Below are 18,201 nucleotides of genomic sequence, written 5' to 3'. Positions count from 1 at the left end.
CTACCCTCTGGAGAGCCTTACGGTTGTGGGCGGAGCAGTTGCCGTACCAGGCGGTGATACAGCCCGACAGGATGCTCTCGATTGTGCATCTGTAGAAGTTTGTGAGTGCTTTTGGTGACAAGCCGAATTTCTTCAGCCTCCTGAGGTTGAAGAGGCGCTGCTGCGCCTTCTTCACAACGCTGTCTGTGTGGGTGGACCAATTCAGTTTGTCCGTGATGTGTACACCGAGGAACTTAAAACTTTCCACCTTCTCCACTACTGTCCCGTCGATGTGGATAGGGGGGTGCTCCCTCTGCTGTTTCCTGAAGTCCACAATCATCTCCTTTGTTTTGTTGACGTTGAGTGTGAGGTTATTTTCCTGACACCACACTCCGAGGGCCCTCACCTCCTCCCTGTAGGCCGCCTCGTCGTTGTTGGTAATCAAGCCTACCACTGTAGTGTCGTCCGCAAACTTGATGATTGAGTTGGAGGCGTGCATGGCCACGCAGTCGTGGGTGAACAGGGAGTACAGGAGAGGGCTCAGAACGCACCCTTGTGGGGCCCCGGTGTTGAGGATCAGCGGGGTGGAGATGTTGTTACCTACCCTCACCACCTGGGGGCGGCCCGTCAGGAAGTCCAGGACCCAGTTGCACAGGGCGGGGTCGAGACCCAGGGTCTCGAGCTTGATGACGAGTTTGGAGGGTACTATGGTGTTAAATGCTGAGCTGTAGTCGATGAACAGCATTCTCACATAGGTATTCCTCTTGTCCAGATGGGTTTGTGCAGTGTGGTTGCGATTGCGTCGTCTGTGGGCCTATTGGGTTGGTAAGCAAATTGGAGTGGGTCTAGGGTGTCAGGTAGGGTGGAGGTGATATGGTCCTTGACTAGTCTCTCAAAGCACTTCATGATGACGGAAGTGAGTGCTACGGGGCGGTAGTCGTTTAGCTCAGTTACCTTAGCTTTCTTGGGAACAGGAACAATGGTGGCCCTCTTGAAGCATGTGGGAACAGCAGACTGGGATAAGGATTGATTGAATATGTCCTTAAACACACCAGCCAGCTGGTCTGCGCATGCTCTGAAGACGCTGCTGGGAATGCCGTCTGGGCCTGCAGCCTTGCGAGGGTTAACACGTTTAAATGTTTTACTCACCTCGGCTGCAGTGAAGGAGATATATATATTTATTTATTTATTTCCTTGAGCGGATGGTCGGGGGGCAGGAACATAGTCAGAAATAATTTTTACATTGCAAATTGACCACAAGAATCCCAAACAGATATAGTATTTGACAAAAATTATCTTGAAAACTTGATTGCTAACATGCACAACTTTAGGGATTTGTATTAACAGTGTAATTAACAAAACACTATAAGGTGTTTTTTCCATTCAGGAAAGCTGTGTCGAGTACATTTTGCTCCATCGCCTCCACATCCTGGACAGTATTCATAGGGAAATCACCCCCCTTGGGTAGTACTGCTGTCGCTGTTACTACTGTCAGGTCGACTCTTCTTCATCCATGTCTGAGTCCGTCTGCAGATCAGAAATCTCTACCATTTTTAAGTTTGATCCGAGCCTGTTCATAGGTAGCTGTGACAAGAAAAACATTACGTATTTAGGCTGCTGATCTAGTGCAACATGTTGGTCTTTATGGTCATTTTAGCTGGTACCTAGTTGGGTTAACCTTTTGGGCCAGACATGGACAAACCCATGTGTGCTACAAAATGGGTCCCTATGGCTGCATTTACACAGGCAGCCCAATTCTGATAATATTTTCCACTAATTGGTCTGACCAATCAGATCAGCTCTTTTGCCAATAATTGGGTAAAAGATCAGAATTGGTTGCCTGTGTAAATGTAGCCAAATGGACCCTTTACCATTTTAATGGGCTCTAGTTGACATACAGTAACCTCAATCGCTTTTTTTTCATTTGAAAATATTTATATTTTTTAACCATTCAGATTTCAGAATAAATTCAAGATCATGTCATTTAAATGTATCTGGTCAGTCTGTTCTAACAAGCTGAGTTTAGCCAGCTCAATAATTGAACATGGTATTTATTTTATTTGTTTCAAAAAAAAGTTTAAAATTTCTGTTTCATTTGGGTTAGTTTAAGTTTTTTTATTTTACGAAACTACAACAACCTTTATAAAATAAAAAAATCTATAAATTCCTCCAAAAATAATTGAATCCTTAAATCGGTTCTACTCAAGTTTGTTCGATTCCACTCAAAAAAATCCCCAACATATTACAGCATGTGAATCTCGAATCATTTCCCAAGCGATTCCTGAACAATTCATCAGCTTTCTGCAACCAAAATGGCAGCCATCATATTAACCGTTCATGTGGAATACACATCGTCAGTCACAGGCTCCATTAGGAAATGTGTTGATGATGATGTACCCACAATAACAATCCGGACATACCCCAACCAAAAACCCTGGATTAATGGAGATATCCGTACAATGCTGAGAGCCAGTACTGCAGCATTCATGTCAGCAGAACGAACCTTGATGACTCTGGCACGCGACGCGTACAAGGCAAGCAGGTAGGAACTCTGCAAAAAAAAAAAAAAATCCATTAGGGGCGCAAAAAGACAATACAGACTCAAACTTGAATTTATGTTCCACAACTCAGACTTGCATTGCATTTGGCAAGGACTACAGACTATCACAGAATACAAAGGCAAATCCAGCTGTGCGGTGCCCACCTAAGCCTCCCTCCCAGACGAGTTTAACCCATTCTATGCTCGCTTCGAGGCAGACAACCGAGCCAAACAGGAAGAGTCTTGCTGCTCCGGACGACCGGGTGCTTTCATTTTCCGAGGCTGACGTTAGGAAAACTCTGAGTGAACACTCACCAAGCCGCCGGCCCAGATAGCATCCCTGGCCGCGTCCTCAGAGTGTGTGTTAACCAGCTTGCGGGCGTCTTCTTGCACATCTTCAATCTGTCCCTGTCCCAGGCTGCAGTCCCCACCTGCTTTAAGGAGACAACATCATCCCAGTGCCCAAGAAAAACAAGGTGACATGCCCAAATGACTATTGCCCCATGGCGCTCACCTCAGTCATCATGAAGGCTTCGGGAGGCTGTTCATGGCCCACATCAAGGCCAGCATACCAGGCACACTGTACCCACTCTTGAGTCAATATGTATTTAACCCCTTTGTTATGGCAAGCCTAAATAAGTTCACGAGTAAAAATGTTCTTAACAAGTAACGAAAGTTGCATGGACTCACTCTGTGTGCAATAATGGTGTTTAACATGATTTTTGAATGACTACCTTATCTCTGTATCCCACACATACAATTATCTGTACAGTCCCTCAGTCGAGCGGTGAATATCAAACACAGATTCAACCACAAAGACCAGGGAGGTTTTCCAATGCCTCACAAAGAAGCGCACCTATTGGTAGATGGGTAAAAAAAAATAAGCAGACATTGAATATTCCTTTGAGCATGGTGAAGTTATTAATTACACTTTGGATGGTGTATCAATACACCCAGTCACTACAAAGATACAGGTGTCCTTCCTAACAGTTACATTTTAATTGTATTTAACCCTTATTTTACCAAGTAAGTTGACTGAGAACACATTCTCATTTACAGCAACGATCTGGGGAATAGTTATAGGGGAGAGGAGGGAGATGAATGAGCCAGTTGCCAGAGAGGAAGGAAACCGCTCAGGGATTTCACTATGAGGTCAATGGTAACTTTAAAACAGTTACAGAGTTTAATGGCTGTGATAGGATAAAATTGAGAATGGATCAACAACCTTGTAGTTACTCCACAATACTAACCTACTGTAAATGACAGTGTGAAAAGAAGGAAGCCTGTACAGAATAAAAAATATTCCAAAACATGCATCCTGTTTTCAATAAGGCACTAAAGTAAAACTGCAAAAAATGTGGCAAAGATATTGACTTTATGTCCTGAATACAAAGTGTTATGTTTGGGGCAAATCCAACACAACACATCACTGAGTACCACTCTTCATATTTTCAAGCATGATGGGGGCTGCATCATGTTGTGGGTATGCCAGTCATCAGCAAGAAATAGGGCATTTTTTATGATAAAAAGAAGCGGAATAGAGATAAGCACAGGCAAAATCCTAGAGGAAAGCCTGCTTCAGTCTGCTTTCCAACAGACACAGGGAGACAAATTCTAATTTCAGCAGGACAATAACCTAAAACCAAATATACACTGGACTTGCTTACTAAGATAACATTGAATGTTCCTGGGAGGCGTAGTTACAGTTTTGACGTAAATCGGCTTGAAATTCTATGGCAAGGCTTGAAAATGGCTGTATAACAATGATCAACAACGATCTTGACTGAGCTTTAAGAATTATAAAATGAATAATGTGCAAATATTGCACAATCCAGTTGTGCAAAAGAAAGACTCACAGCTGTATTGCTGCCAAAGGTGATTCTAACATGTATTGACTCAGGGGTGTGAATACTTATGTAAATTAGATGTTTCTGTATTTAATTTTCAATAGATTTGCAAAAATTTCTAAAAACATGTTTTCACTTTGTCATTATAGGGTATTGTGCGTTTAAAAAAATATTCAGGCTGTAACACAACAAAATGTGTAATAAGTCAAGGGGTGTGAATACTTTCTGAAGGCACTGTATGTGAGAATGCTGTTCATTGAGTACAGTTCAGCATTCAACACTATTGCTCTCTCCAAACTCGACACCAAGCTCAGAGCCCTGGGTGTGGACACCTCCCTCTGCAACTGGATCCTTGACTTCCTGATGGGCAGACCACAGGCTGTGAGGATTGGCAACAACACCTTCTCAACACTGACTCTCTGCTGTACTCCCTGTTCACCCACGACGTGGCTTTGTACGAAACCAACTCCATCAAGTTTGCTGACGACACCACAGTTGTAGGGCTGATAACCAACCACGATGAGTCAGCCTATAGGGAGGAGGTAAGTGAACTGGTATCGTGGTGTCATGACAACAACCTCTCCATCAACATTAGCAAAACAAAGGAGTTGATTGTTGACTTCAGGAAGCAGAGGGAACATGCCCCGATCCACATAAACAGGACTTCGGTAGAGAAAGTTTTAAGTTTTAAGTTCTTAGGCGTCCACATCAACAAGGACTTGTCAGGGACTAACAAAACCACACTCTTGTCAAGAGGGCGCAACAGCGTCTCTACTTTCTAAGATGCCTGAAGAAATGTGGCATGCCGCACCCCCCAGGTCCTCTCCAAATACTACTGCTGAACCATCGAGAGTGCCCTGACCAGTTGCATCACGGCCTGGTACGGGAATTTCTCCATCCATGACCGCAAGGCCCTCCAGTGGTTGATGAAGATGGCCCAGTACATCATTGGGACAGTACACCCACCCATCCAGCACATCTACATGAAACGGTGTCTGAGGAAGGCACGCAGCATCATCAAGGACCCCACACACGCCAGTCAGGCAGATGGTATCGGAGCATTAGGTCTGATACCAACAAGCCATCAGACTGTTGAACACTTGAAATGGACTGACCACCTGCTCTGATTCTCTGCCCTTTAGCACACATGTACTCGCTCATGCACACACCCGCAACAAATGTCCTTGTTTTTGAAAGAAAAGCAAATTTACAGGCTCAAAATGGCCAGAAGCAAAGACCTTTCTTCTGAATCTCGCCAGTCTATTATTGTTCTGAGAAATGAAGGCTATTCCATGTGAGAAATTGCCAAGAAACTGAAGATCTCATACGACGCTGTACTACTCCCTTCACAGAACAGCGCAAACTGGCTCTAACCAGAATAGAAAGAGGAGTGGGAGGCCCCGGTGTACAACTGAGCAAGAGGACAAGTACATTAGAGTATCTAGTTTGAGAAACAGACGCTTCACAAGTCCTCAACTGGCAGCTTCATTAAATAGTACCTGCAAAACACCAGTCTCAACGTCAACAGTGAAGAGGTGACTACGGGATGCTGGCCTTCTAGACAGAGTTGCAAAGAAAAAGCCATATCTCAGACTGGCCAATAAAAGATTAAGATGGGCAAAAGAACACAGACACTGGACAGAGGAACTCTGCCTAGAAGGCCTGCATCCTGAAGTCGCCTCTTCACTGTTGACGTTGAGACTGGTGTTTTGCGGGTACTATTTAATGAAACTGCCAGTTGAGGTTGAAAAATCTGATTTTAAACCTAACCCTAACCTTAAATTAATCATAATTTTTTTAGATATAGCCAATTTTTACATTGTGGCTGTGGTAACTTGTGGACACCCAGAGACAATCCGTGACCATATTCACACCAGATAGCCCACTTACAACCCATTTTGAAAGTACCATGCTCAATTCCTAATGACTTCTCAGATGTAATTATTTGCAAACAGGGACAATTCCGTTGCAAACTGGACACGCTGATTTGGCATTGGAGAAATGTGATAAAATTAACACATAGGCCTTTCTCTCTGTCCATTATCCCGTAATATGTAAAATGATGTAAAATGCACAACATTTTTATAAAAAGCTATTTTTTCTCTGACCTGCAAATATGATGATAGATTCATGCAATGCTTTTACTATAAATTAGATCTTTCCACCACTATTAGTAGAACGAAGAACCGTTTTTAAAACTGCATATCTACGGAACCCAAACCGGCTGCGCGCGTGCGCCATCGTGCGTTATCGTGCATAAATGTATTTTGCCCCCCCACACCAAATGCGATCACGACACGCAGGTTAAAATATCAAAACAAACTCTGAACCAATGACATTAATTTGGGGACAGGTCGAAAAGCATTAAACATGTATGGCAATTTAGCTAGTTAGCTTGCACTTGCTAGCTAACGTTCATTTGTCCTATTTAGCTAGCTTGCTGTTGCTAGCTAATTTGTCCTGGGATATAAACATTGAGTTGTTATTTTACCTGAAATGCACAAGGACCTCTACTCCGACAATTAATTCACACATAAAACAGCCAACCGAATCGTTTCTAGTCATCTCTCCTCCTTCCAGGCTTTTTCATCGTTTAATTTATATGGTGATCGGATCTAAACTTTCATTGTATTACCACGACTACCGGCAAAACAGTTCATCTTTCAATCACCCACGTGGGTATAACCAATGAGGAGATGGCACGTGGGTACCTGCTTCTATAAACCAATGAGGAGATGGGAGAGGCCGGACTTGCAGCGCGATCTGCGTCAGATATAGGAATGAGTTCTATTTTAGCCCTTTGCGTCGCAGACGCTCGTTGGCTCGTGCGAGCAGTGTGGGTGCAATAATTGAATAACATGGATTTCTAAATTTATTTTGCGACGCTCGCGCACACGACGTGTCCGGTCTGGTCAGCATGTTAAGGCTTGCTCAGTGCAAGAAGTGAATATGTGAACTGTAGAATGTTCTCTGCTATCCACTTTGTTTCAATTATTATTTGGGGTATTGGGGAGGGTCACTTGTTTTTTTTTAAAGGGTTCAGGGAGGTAAAATATTTTTTTGCTCAGAGAGGTCATACTCTGCTCAGAGAGGTCATATTTTCTCCATGTAACCCTTATTATAAATAACGTTCATACCCGAACATTAATGACATTCAGCTTCAATTGCAGGTGTAAAATGCAGTTTATTTCTGTAGCCTATCTAGCGTTTTGAAAATGCATCACTGTTTATGGCAGCGGTTCTGCATGCATGTTCGAGTGTGCACACGTGCATGAGCTTGCCCGGGGTTTCAAAAAGTTTGAAAACCACTGGGATGCATGATAGTGGCAACAAATGGAGTTCAGTTGGGTTCAATATAGTAATGATAGTCTACAGTATTTCTTACAATCAATTTGTACTGGAATTGTTTTGGTCATTGTTAATACGTGCAGCAATTATTCCATTTCAAAATAGTTTGGCAAAATACTTTACTCATCAGATTGTGCTGCTTTCCACTCTTTTTGTAATACTTGCTCAAGAGTCTATGACCGCGGTTGCAGTAAAAACATTTTAGGGGTGCCCTTTTTTCACTCAGCACATGCCCCCCAAAAGGCACTGGCGTGTCTCACTCAAACATATTTTCTTTCACTTTCTAACACCTGTTGATGACGTGAAATGATCAGGGCGCGCCCCCTGCCAAGTCAGTGTGCATTGCCAGAGTATACAGTTGCCTTGCCGTAGGCGTAGAAGACAGTGAACACGGAAGACAGTTCCGGGTTTATTATTCACAGACAGCAGTCGTTATCATTCTGTAGTTAGTCACATATAATTTCAGAAAACGATGTCACTTTTAATGGATAACCAATTTGGAGAACTTCCAGTCGACAAATCAGTGGATACAAAGTTCTTTCTGGAGTCAGTGGCATATCTTCCGCCTTTTTTTGGTGAGTACAGAAGTACACCTGAACGGTCGGTAGACGACCTGTAGCCTATCACATTCATTGGTCTTCATGAAACTGGAGAGGTGCTCAAGTTGTCTCATCGTCACCGATACCTTAGAAAATGTCGTCACTTCAATTTCTTTTTGTTTCACTTTTCATTATTGTCTTCCCCTATAACAACATTTAGAAATAGACTGAACTAAATTAAAAACAATCAACTTAAATGTGTATTTTGTCTAAGAAACCAACACAGGTTTGACAAAGTTGGCTAGACAGTGCCATTGACCTTGTTGAATAAACAACATATGACGTTGAGTGAGTACAGCGCCGTTATAATCGCTTTGTTAACGACAGAGTTGCATAAAGATGACCATCACCCAAACGAATATAGTAGGCCTACCATAATAACCGATTATTACATTTTGAATGATCCGCAAATAAACTCTTTGTGGATGGCTCAATCATAGGCTCATTTTGGGATTTAAATGCGCTAGTGTCTGTGTGGTAACAACCTTGCACGATGTTGTTTTTACATCTTGGAAATGTTAAGAAATAGTCTTAACATAAAGTGTAATAATCTGATTTTAAAACCAAGGAAGTATTGAGGTGGTGAAACCAAAGGGCAAGAGGGGCCATGTGAATTAGTATGCAGCTGCTGTAGCTCTTCTCTCTCTCCTCCCACACTGCCTGCTGCATTGGCCTCCTTGTGACTTTAGACTTGAATGGACCCTTTTCTCTATTGATTGCCCAACAAGAAACTTTCATATAATTCACATAAGCATTGTGGGAGAATAAGGGTCATTTCTATTCTATTCTTTCCTCCCCCAAGGATGTTCCTCCGGCTACATCCAAGATGCTGTGTCTGCATTTACTCATAACTGCTTGGTTGCATTTCAATCCAATGTTTTGTCCCTCTCTTTCTTCTTTCCAGACTGCCTGGGGTCAAAAGTATTTGTTCCTATCAAATCAGACATCAGTGGCAATATAACAGTAAGTATGTTTTCCACACCCTCTAATTGTGCCTTAAAATAAGAGTAACCCTACAGCAACAAATGCCTACGTCTATACATTTTGTTGGTAATATTTTCCTTCCAGAAAATCAGAAGTGTGTATGACAAGGACCCTGCCAAGTATGCAACACTACAGCAGATGGTGGAGTCAGAGAAGGAGGCATACGGCACAGAGTGGCCCAAAGTGGGAGCTACCTTGGCCCTGATGTGGCTGAAGAGGTGAGCTCAGAATCATCTCACCTGAATGTGTTTAAGGCTGTGTTTACAGTGGTAGCCCAATTCTGATATTTTCTTTCACTAATTGGTCTTTTGACCAATCAGATCAGTTCTGAAAAATATCTGATGTGGTTGGTCAAAAGATCAGAATTGGGCTGACTAGAGGCTGTGAAATTGTGTTCTTATTTCTAGATAGAGATCTGCACGTCATAAATAATGTTGTGACTGAAATCAAATGAGTTAAGCTGATTGTCCTCTTTCCCGCAGAGGCCTCCGTTTCATCCAGGTCCTGCTGCAGAGCTTGGCAGACGGAGAGAAAGACGAGAACAACCCTAACCTCATCCGTGTCAACATCACCAAAGCCTACGACCAGGCCCTAAAGAAATACCACGGCTGGCTAGTGCAGAAGATATTTAAGGTGAGACCATGTGACTAGAGTCATGTGGTAGCATAGTCTTGACCTCCTAGCCTTTTACTTGTGACTTGGTGTTCTACTTAACCCTGGTTCTCAAGCACCTCTGAATGTATTGATTTCATATTGAACTTCATTTCTACATGTAATAACTGAAAACGACGGATTGAATTTGAATGTAGATGAACTGCCCAGCCAAGGTGTTGTAACTATGTAACAACTGGATTTCTCCTTGTCCCCTCCAGGCGGCGTTGCTTGCAGCACCCTATAAGTCAGACTTTATAAAGGCCCTGTCAAAAGGTCAAGAGGTCAGAGAGGAGGACTGCATGGCTAGTGTACGCCAGTTCCTCATCAACTACACGGCCACAGTGGATGCAATCTATGAGATGTATACAACGCTGAATGCAGAGCTGGACTATAGTGTTTGATGTCCGCCATACTGGACCACAGCAGCATCCTGCATGTTATTTTCTTTCAGTCTTCTATTTTTCATCCTTTCTCTCAGGTTATGGAACATTCCAGCTTATGAGAATTGAGGACTTTATTTCAAAGACGCTGTTTTTATTCGTATCACCATTTGTATTATTAATTTCATGTCCCTCCTTTTAAGTCCCTACCTACTGAATGTTGACAGTTTGGCCCCAGGTGAGTTGCTATTGGATGGAAAGTGGCATATTCCGTGTTGAGTCTTTTATAAATTCAAGAAATGTAAAAATTGCAGGAATGGTACAGGTCTAGCACAACTCTTGTTGCGTAAGCCTATTAAGCGGTCTGCTGCAGTTACACATGATCCACCATCAGGTAAGAGACATTTAGAAGTGATACCCAGAGAGCTGGTCAGTGTTATTCTAGTACTGTATCTCTCTGTGGGAGGGAAGAGTGTTTCTGCTGATGATACAAGACTCATGAAATCCCTACTGTAACTCTGCCCTGAAACGTGAGATAGTACCCTCACTGCCCTGTAGCTAGGGGAAGTTAACTACCCCGTGCCTTTAGAGATTATAACCAGCATTAGTGGTTTTAATGCTTAGTGCTGTCTATTGTGTGATGTTTTGTTTGTGGCTTCTGCATGTTTGTTTGAACAACTGAATCTTTAGTTGAGTAGAGTTGCACTTCCTTCATGTCTTTTTGAAATACATATTTTCAATCCATTCAATTTTTTTGACACATTTTGCATTTCACATTTTAGCCATTTAGCAGATGCTCTTATCCAGAGGGACTAACAGTTAGTGTATTAATCTTAAGGTAGCTAAGAGCGACAACTGCATCTCACAGTCATAGTAAGCAAAAAATAAATAGTAGCTATCCTCAAATGCAGTGCTAGACAATGTCAAACAGTATTTGGCACATACATGTACATGTCAGTTTCATTCACTATTGGGGTGTTGTACTTCATGTGATTTTGAAAGCTTGCTGTAATAGCAACATTTTATTTTACTTCAGAAAGTGTATTGTTTCTGAAATAGTACTGTATTTCCTAATTGTTGGTTGTTCTATAGTGCTGGTGAATCAAAAGAACAACATTTATTGGCTCAAATCAGTTCAAAGAGCATGGTCAATGCAATCTAATTATTTATTTGTGAGATACACGCTTGTGTTTGTCCTGTATGTATACCTGGAATATGATTATGTGCATTGATAACATTGAAGTGATTTTTCAGGTCAATCACGACCAAAACATCCCACCACCTGAACAGCTTCTTCCCCCATGCCGTGGCCCTTACCAACCGTTCACAATGATCTCCTCATTCATGGACTAGGCACTGTTTACTATTCATCCAAGGACGATGCACCCTGCACTTTCATAGAACTGCACATTACTCCCAGTGTGGTCATCTGCTGCAATAGCCCATCCGTGACAAGGATCGATGAGTTGTGACTTCCGAGATGCCATTCTGCACACCACTGTTGTACTGTACCATTATTTGTCTGTTTGTGGCCCGCCGGTTAGTTTGCACAATTCTTGCCATTCTCCTTCGACCTCACTCATCAACGAGCTGTTATCGTGCGCATGTTGATTTTGTCCCCCCACACCATATGCGATCAGGACACACTTTGAACCAACTATATTAATTTGGGGACAGGTCAAAAAGCATTAAACATTTATGGCAATTTAGCTAGCTAGCATGCTGTTGCTAGCTAATTTGTCCTGGGATATAAGCATTGGGTTGTTATTTTACCTGAAATGCACAAGGTCCTCTACTCTGACAATTAACGGTAAAAGTTTGTTGTCTAGTAATCTCTCCTCCTTCAGACTTCTTCTTTGGACTTTATACTGTATGGCGGTTGGCAACCAACTTTAAGGTGCATTACCACAACCAACTGGACTGGAGTGTAGACCTCAGTTCACCTGTCAATCACCCACGTGGGTATATGATCTTAAAAACAAACAAGGAGATGGCATGTGGGTATATGCTCCTTAAAACCAATGAGGAGATGGGAGAGGCAGGACTTGCAGCACATCAAGCGTCACAAATAGAACCAAGTTCTATTTTAACACTTGGCTACACAGACGCTCGTTGACACCCGTGAGCAGTGTGGGTGCAATGATTGAATGACATTTACTTTGCAGCACTCGCGCACGCACTGCGTGCGTTCTGATCAGCATGTAAGTCGCTTAGGTCACTTGTTTAGCCCATTGTAACGTTCAATCGAACAGTAACTGAATGCCTCGATGCCTGTCTGCTTGCTTTATATACTAGCAAGCCACTGCCATGTGACTCACTCTGTAGAAGCGATCCATTTTTGGGAACAGGCCAGTGAGTGTATATTTCCCCTATAGCATATCATCCTGTAAATTGCTTTATTTATACATCTATACATGTACAATTTATAATGTAGCTTATTGTGTTTATAGCGTAGTCTGTAGTTTTTAGCGTGGTGTTCATTGTCTACATACTGTATGTGGATTGTGTAAATTCTGTGTCTATATAGCTTGTCAGTATATTCTGTTTGTCTGTATATTCTGTTTATTGTGGCAGCACCATTTCACAGAGTCAAACTCCTGTACATGCTAATGTATTTGGCTAATAAAGGTGATTCTGATTTCACTGAATAACCTGTAGATTTCTATATACATATTGCATTTTTAAGATTAAAAGGGGTTCTGTGTATTGAGTCACGTTAGTGTCTTTCATCACTTTATACTTAAACCAGCTACTGCCTCTACCCGTCATAAGAAGCAATTCACTTGTCAACCTCATGGAGGAGACATTTACTAAATGTTAATTCATTGATTGTGCCCTTCTCGTGGGATGCAGTTGCAACTTTTATCCAGAGGTCACCTGTTTGTTTACACGCAACAAAACTACTATGTAGTTAGAAGAAATAAAATAGTTAGATACTTAGACAAATGTCACACAATGGTACAATAATCGACAATAAACCACATTGCAGACCACTAAAATAGAGTTGAGACATAAAACATTCATAGTCAAACATGGTACATAGTTATTATACATTACATCATCTAAACAACGCAGGCATTTACAATTTTGTTACCTGATAAAATATATTTTCTTTCATTATTTTCATCTAGACCGTTAAAATGATCATTTTGGCTGGACAGTTGACGGAAAAAGATAATCCCTAATGTCATTGTATAACCCACAGTAAAGTATGTATGCGCTGTAGATAAAGGGGCATAAAATACTGGAACACTCATACTCCACATTTACTCTGCATCTTTATTTCCAATAGCATAATGCAGTCAAGATACTCAGATGACTGCTCTAATGAGATCCTTCCCTTTTTCATCAATCCCATTTTACCAATACTTTCCCCCTATTCCACTGACTCTCATCCCCGTTTTCTTCCCTTTCCCCTTCTTCCTCCATTATCTCCCTTCTCTCGCTGTCCCTGAGGGACTCTGGTGGTGCTAGAGGATAGAGTGGCTCCTGTCCCTCTGATCTTGTGTGAGTGTGTGCTGTTCAGGACGAACAGGCCCTGTAATCCTGCAGGTTTATCAGCACAGCTGCCTCAGGTTCAGCCAGGAACCAGGACAGACGGGGAGGAACAGGACGGGAAGCCCCCAAGCAAGGCAGACAAAACACAAGAGACTAGGGCCTCACTAACAGCTCCACCTTTTCAACAGGCCTACTCAACACCTAAACGCTTTGAAGAAACAGCTTAATCAACAGCCCCTATTTCCAGCAGGGGTGTCAAACATGCAGCCTCCAATCTGATTTATTGCGACCCCCATTTGTGCGCCTAACATGTATGAATCAAGTCAAATAAAAATCCAATCAGATTTTATTTGTCACATGCTTCGTAAACATGCTTCGACTAACAGTGAAATTATTACTTACGGATCCTTTTCGAACAATGCAGAGTTAAAGATAAAAAACAGAAATAGTGACACGAGTAAAAAATACACAGTGAATAACAAGTAAAAATAACATTGCTATAAACAGGGAGTACTAGTGCAGAGTTGATGTGCAGGAGAACGAGGTAAATTAAGGTACCTACAGTTGAAGTCGGAAGTTTAGAATTTAAACTCAGTTTTTCACAATTCCTGACATTTAATCCTAGTAAAAAGTCCCTGTCTTAGGTCAGTTAGGATCACCACTTTATTTTAAGAATGTGACATTTCAGAATAATAGTAGAGAGAATTATTTATTTAAGATTTTCTTTCATCACATTCCCAGTGGGTCAGAAGTTTACATATACTCAATTAGTATTTGGTAGCATTGCCTTTCAGTTGTTTAACTTGGGTCAAATGTTTCAGGAAGCCTTCCACATGCTTCCCACAATAAGTTGGGTGCACTTTGGCCCATTCCTCCTGACATAGCTGGTGTAACTGAGTCAGGTTTGTCGACCTCCTTGCTCGCACACGCTTTTTCAGTTCTGTCCACACATTTTCTATAGGATTGAGGTCAGGGCTTTGCAATGGCCACTCCAATACCTTGACTTTTGTCCTTAAGCTATTTTGCCACAACTTTGGAAGTATGCTTGGGGTCATTGTCCATTTGGAAGACCCAATTGCGACCAAGCTTTAACTTCCTGACTGATGTCTTGAGATGTTGCTTCCATTTATCCACATAATTTCCATTTATCCACATAATTTCCCTTCCTCATGATGCCATCTATTTTGTGAAGTGCACCAGTCCCTCCTGCAGCAAAGCACCCCCATGCGTCACAGTTGGGATGGTGTTCTTCGGCTTGCAAGCCTCCCCCTTTTTCCTCCAAACATAACGATGGTCATTATGGCCAAACAGTTCTATTTTTGTTTCATCAGACCAGAGGACATTTCTCCAAAAAGTACAATCTTTGTCCCCATGTGCAGTTGAAAACCGTAGTCTGGCTTTTTTATGGCAGTTTTGGAGCAGTGGCTTCTTCCTTGCTGAGCAGCCTTTCAGGTTATGTCGATATAGGACTCGTTTTACTGTGGATATAGATACTTTTGTACCTGTTTCCTCCAGCATTTTCACAAGGTCCTTTGCTGTCGTTCTTGGATTGATTTGCACTTTTCGCACCAAAGTACGTTCATCTCTAGGAGACAGAACACATCTTCTTCCTGAGCGGTATAACAGCTACGTGGTCCCATGGTGTTTATACTTGCGTACTATTGTTTGTACAGATGAACACTGTACCTTCAGGCATTTGGAAATTGCTCCCAAGGATGAACCAGACTTGTGGAGGTCTACAATTTTTTTTGCTGAGGTCTTGGCTGATTTCTTTTTATTTTCCCATGATGTCAAGCAAAGAGGCATTAAGTTTGAAGGTAGGCCGTGAAATACATCCACAGGTACACCTCCAATTGACTCAAATTATGTCAATTAGCCTATCAAAAGCTTCTAAAGCCATGACATAATTTTCTGGAATTTTCCAAGCTGTTTAAAGGCACAGTTAACTTAGTGTATGTAAACTTCTGACCCACTGGAATTGTGATACAGTGAATTATAAGTGAAATAATCTGTCTGTAAACAATTGTTGGAAAAATTACTTGTGTCATGCACAAAGTAGATGTCCTAACCGACTTGCTAAAACTATAGTTTGTTAACAAGAAATTTGTGGAGTGGTTGAAAAACGAGTTTTAATGACTCCAACCTAAGTGTATGTAAACTTCCGACTTCAACTGTATGTACATATAGGTAGGGTTAAAGTGACTAGGCAATAGGATAGACAGTAGCAGCAGCATATGTGGTGAGTGTGAATGTGTGTGAGGCGTCAGTATGCATGTGTGCGTGTGCTATGTGTGTGTATTGGTGTCAGTGAAACTATGTGTGAGCATAGTCACCAACCTCTAATGACTTGTGGTCAGGTGCCTTGCAGTTGCCGTGCCAAGCGGTGATGCAGCCAGTCAAGATGTGTTCAATGATGCAGCAGTATAACGTTTTGAGGATCTGAAGGCCCACGCCAAATCTTTTCAGCCTCCTGAGAGGGAAGAGGCGTGGACCATGTTAATTCCTTAGTGATGTGGACACCGGGGAACTTGAAGCTCTCGACCCACTCTCCTACAACCCCATCGATGTGGATGTGAGCTTTTTACGTATGTAAGCAGAGGTGTTTTTTACATTTTATTTCCTATTTTTTTAAACACTTGTCTGACTCTCCTGTTTGCGTTAATAAAAATGGCCTTTCAGCAAAACTGACTGACATGCCTGACTAACAGTAGCGTCACATCTTCTGTGAGCTGACATTTTGGAAAATATAGGCCAGTTTAGACGACAGGGGCATGGAAATGATGCAGAACCAGGACTGAAGGCACAGAACCACCAGGCTAAATAATAAACAAAGTTGGCTAACCTATCTCCAAATAATCATTATGAAAAGTAATATATTATTTCGCATTAATCCTGAGGAGAGCGTGCATTTTTCACACACAAATGCAACACCGCAGGGAGAGGAGTGAGGGAAGGCCTATGGACTCCCATATCCAGTTGAAATCGGGAAGTTTACATACACTTAGGTTGGAGTCATTAAAACTCGTTTTTCAACCACTACATACATTTCTTGTTAACAAACTATAGTTTTGGCAAGTCGGTTAGGACATCTACTTTGTGCATGACAAGTAATTTTTCCAACAATTGTTTACAGACAGATTATTTCACTGTATCACAATTCCAGTGGGTCAGAAGTTAACTGTGCCTTTAAACAGCTTGGAAATTTCCAGAAAATGTCATGGCTTTAGAAACTTCTGATTGACTGAAATGATGTCAATTAGCCTATTGGAGGTGTACCTGTGGATGTATTTCAAGGCCTGCCTTCAAACTCAATGCCTATTTGCTTGACATCCTGGGAAAATAAAAAGAAATCAGCCAAGAACTCAGCAAAAAAAATTGTAGACCTCCACAAGTCTGGTTCATCTTTGGGAGCAATTTCCAAACGCCTGAAGGTACCATGTTCATCTGTACAAACAATAGTACGCAAGTATAAACACCATGGGACCACGCAGCCGTCATACCGCTCAGGTAGGAGACGTGTTCTGTCTCCTAGAGATGAACGTACTTGTGCGAAAAGTGCAAATCAATCCCAGAACAGCAAAGGACCTTGTGAAGATGCTGGAGGAAACAAGTACAAAAGTATCTATATCGACAGTAAAGCGAGTCCTATATCGACATAACCTGAAAGGCTGCTCCGCAAGGAAGAAGCCACTGCTCCAAAACCGCCATAAAAAAGCCAGACTACGGTTTGCAACTGCACATGGGGACAAAGATCATACATTTTGGAGAAATGTCCTCTGGTCTGATGAAAAAACAAAAATTGAACTGTTTGGCCATAATGACCATAGTTATGTTTGGAGGAAAAAGGGGGAGCATTGCAAGCCGAAGAACACCATCCCAACCGTGAAGCACGGGGGTGGCAGTATCATGTTGTGGGGGTGCTTTGCTGCAGGAGGGACTGGTGCACTTCACAAAATAGATGGCATCATGAGGAAGAAAAATTATGTGGATATATTGAAGCAACATCTCAAGACATCAGTCAGGAAGTTAAAGCTTGGTCGCAATTGGGTCTTCGAAATGGACAATGACCCAAAGCATATGGCCAAAGTTGTGGCAAAATGGCATAAAGACAACAAAGTCAAGGTATTGGAGTGGCCATCACAAAGCCCTGACCTCAATCCCATAGAAAATTTGTGGGCAGAACTGAAAAACGTGTGCGAGCAAGGAGGCCTACAAACCTGACTCAGTTACACCAGCTCTGTCAGGAGGAATGGGCCAAAATTCACCAAATTTATTGTGGAAAGCTTGTGGAAGGCTACCCGAAAAGTTTGACCCAAGTTAAACAATTTAAAGGCAATGCTACCAAATACAAATTGATGCAAACTTCTAACCCA

General features: G+C 42.1%; 1 protein-coding gene across 1 annotated transcript; it reads left to right on the top strand.

Moving 5' to 3' along the window:
• Nucleotides 1-8,063: 8,063 nt before the first annotated feature.
• On the top strand, nt 8,064-11,079 carry LOC120045010 (glycolipid transfer protein-like). Its single transcript, XM_038989817.1, has 5 exons — nt 8,064-8,288; nt 9,217-9,275; nt 9,381-9,514; nt 9,779-9,929; nt 10,169-11,079. The coding sequence occupies exons 1-5, from the start codon at nt 8,186-8,188 to the stop codon at nt 10,349-10,351; spliced, it is 630 nt and encodes a 209-aa protein (XP_038845745.1). The 5' UTR covers nt 8,064-8,185; the 3' UTR covers nt 10,352-11,079.
• The last annotated feature ends 7,122 nt before the right edge of the window (nt 11,080-18,201 follow it).

Source organism: Salvelinus namaycush, chromosome 3 (genome assembly GCF_016432855.1).
Source record: "Salvelinus namaycush isolate Seneca chromosome 3, SaNama_1.0, whole genome shotgun sequence".
Taxonomy (NCBI): Eukaryota; Metazoa; Chordata; class Actinopteri; order Salmoniformes; family Salmonidae; genus Salvelinus; species Salvelinus namaycush.
Note: the sequence above shows the minus strand (reverse complement) of the source record. Positions and strands in the feature narration are given on the sequence as shown.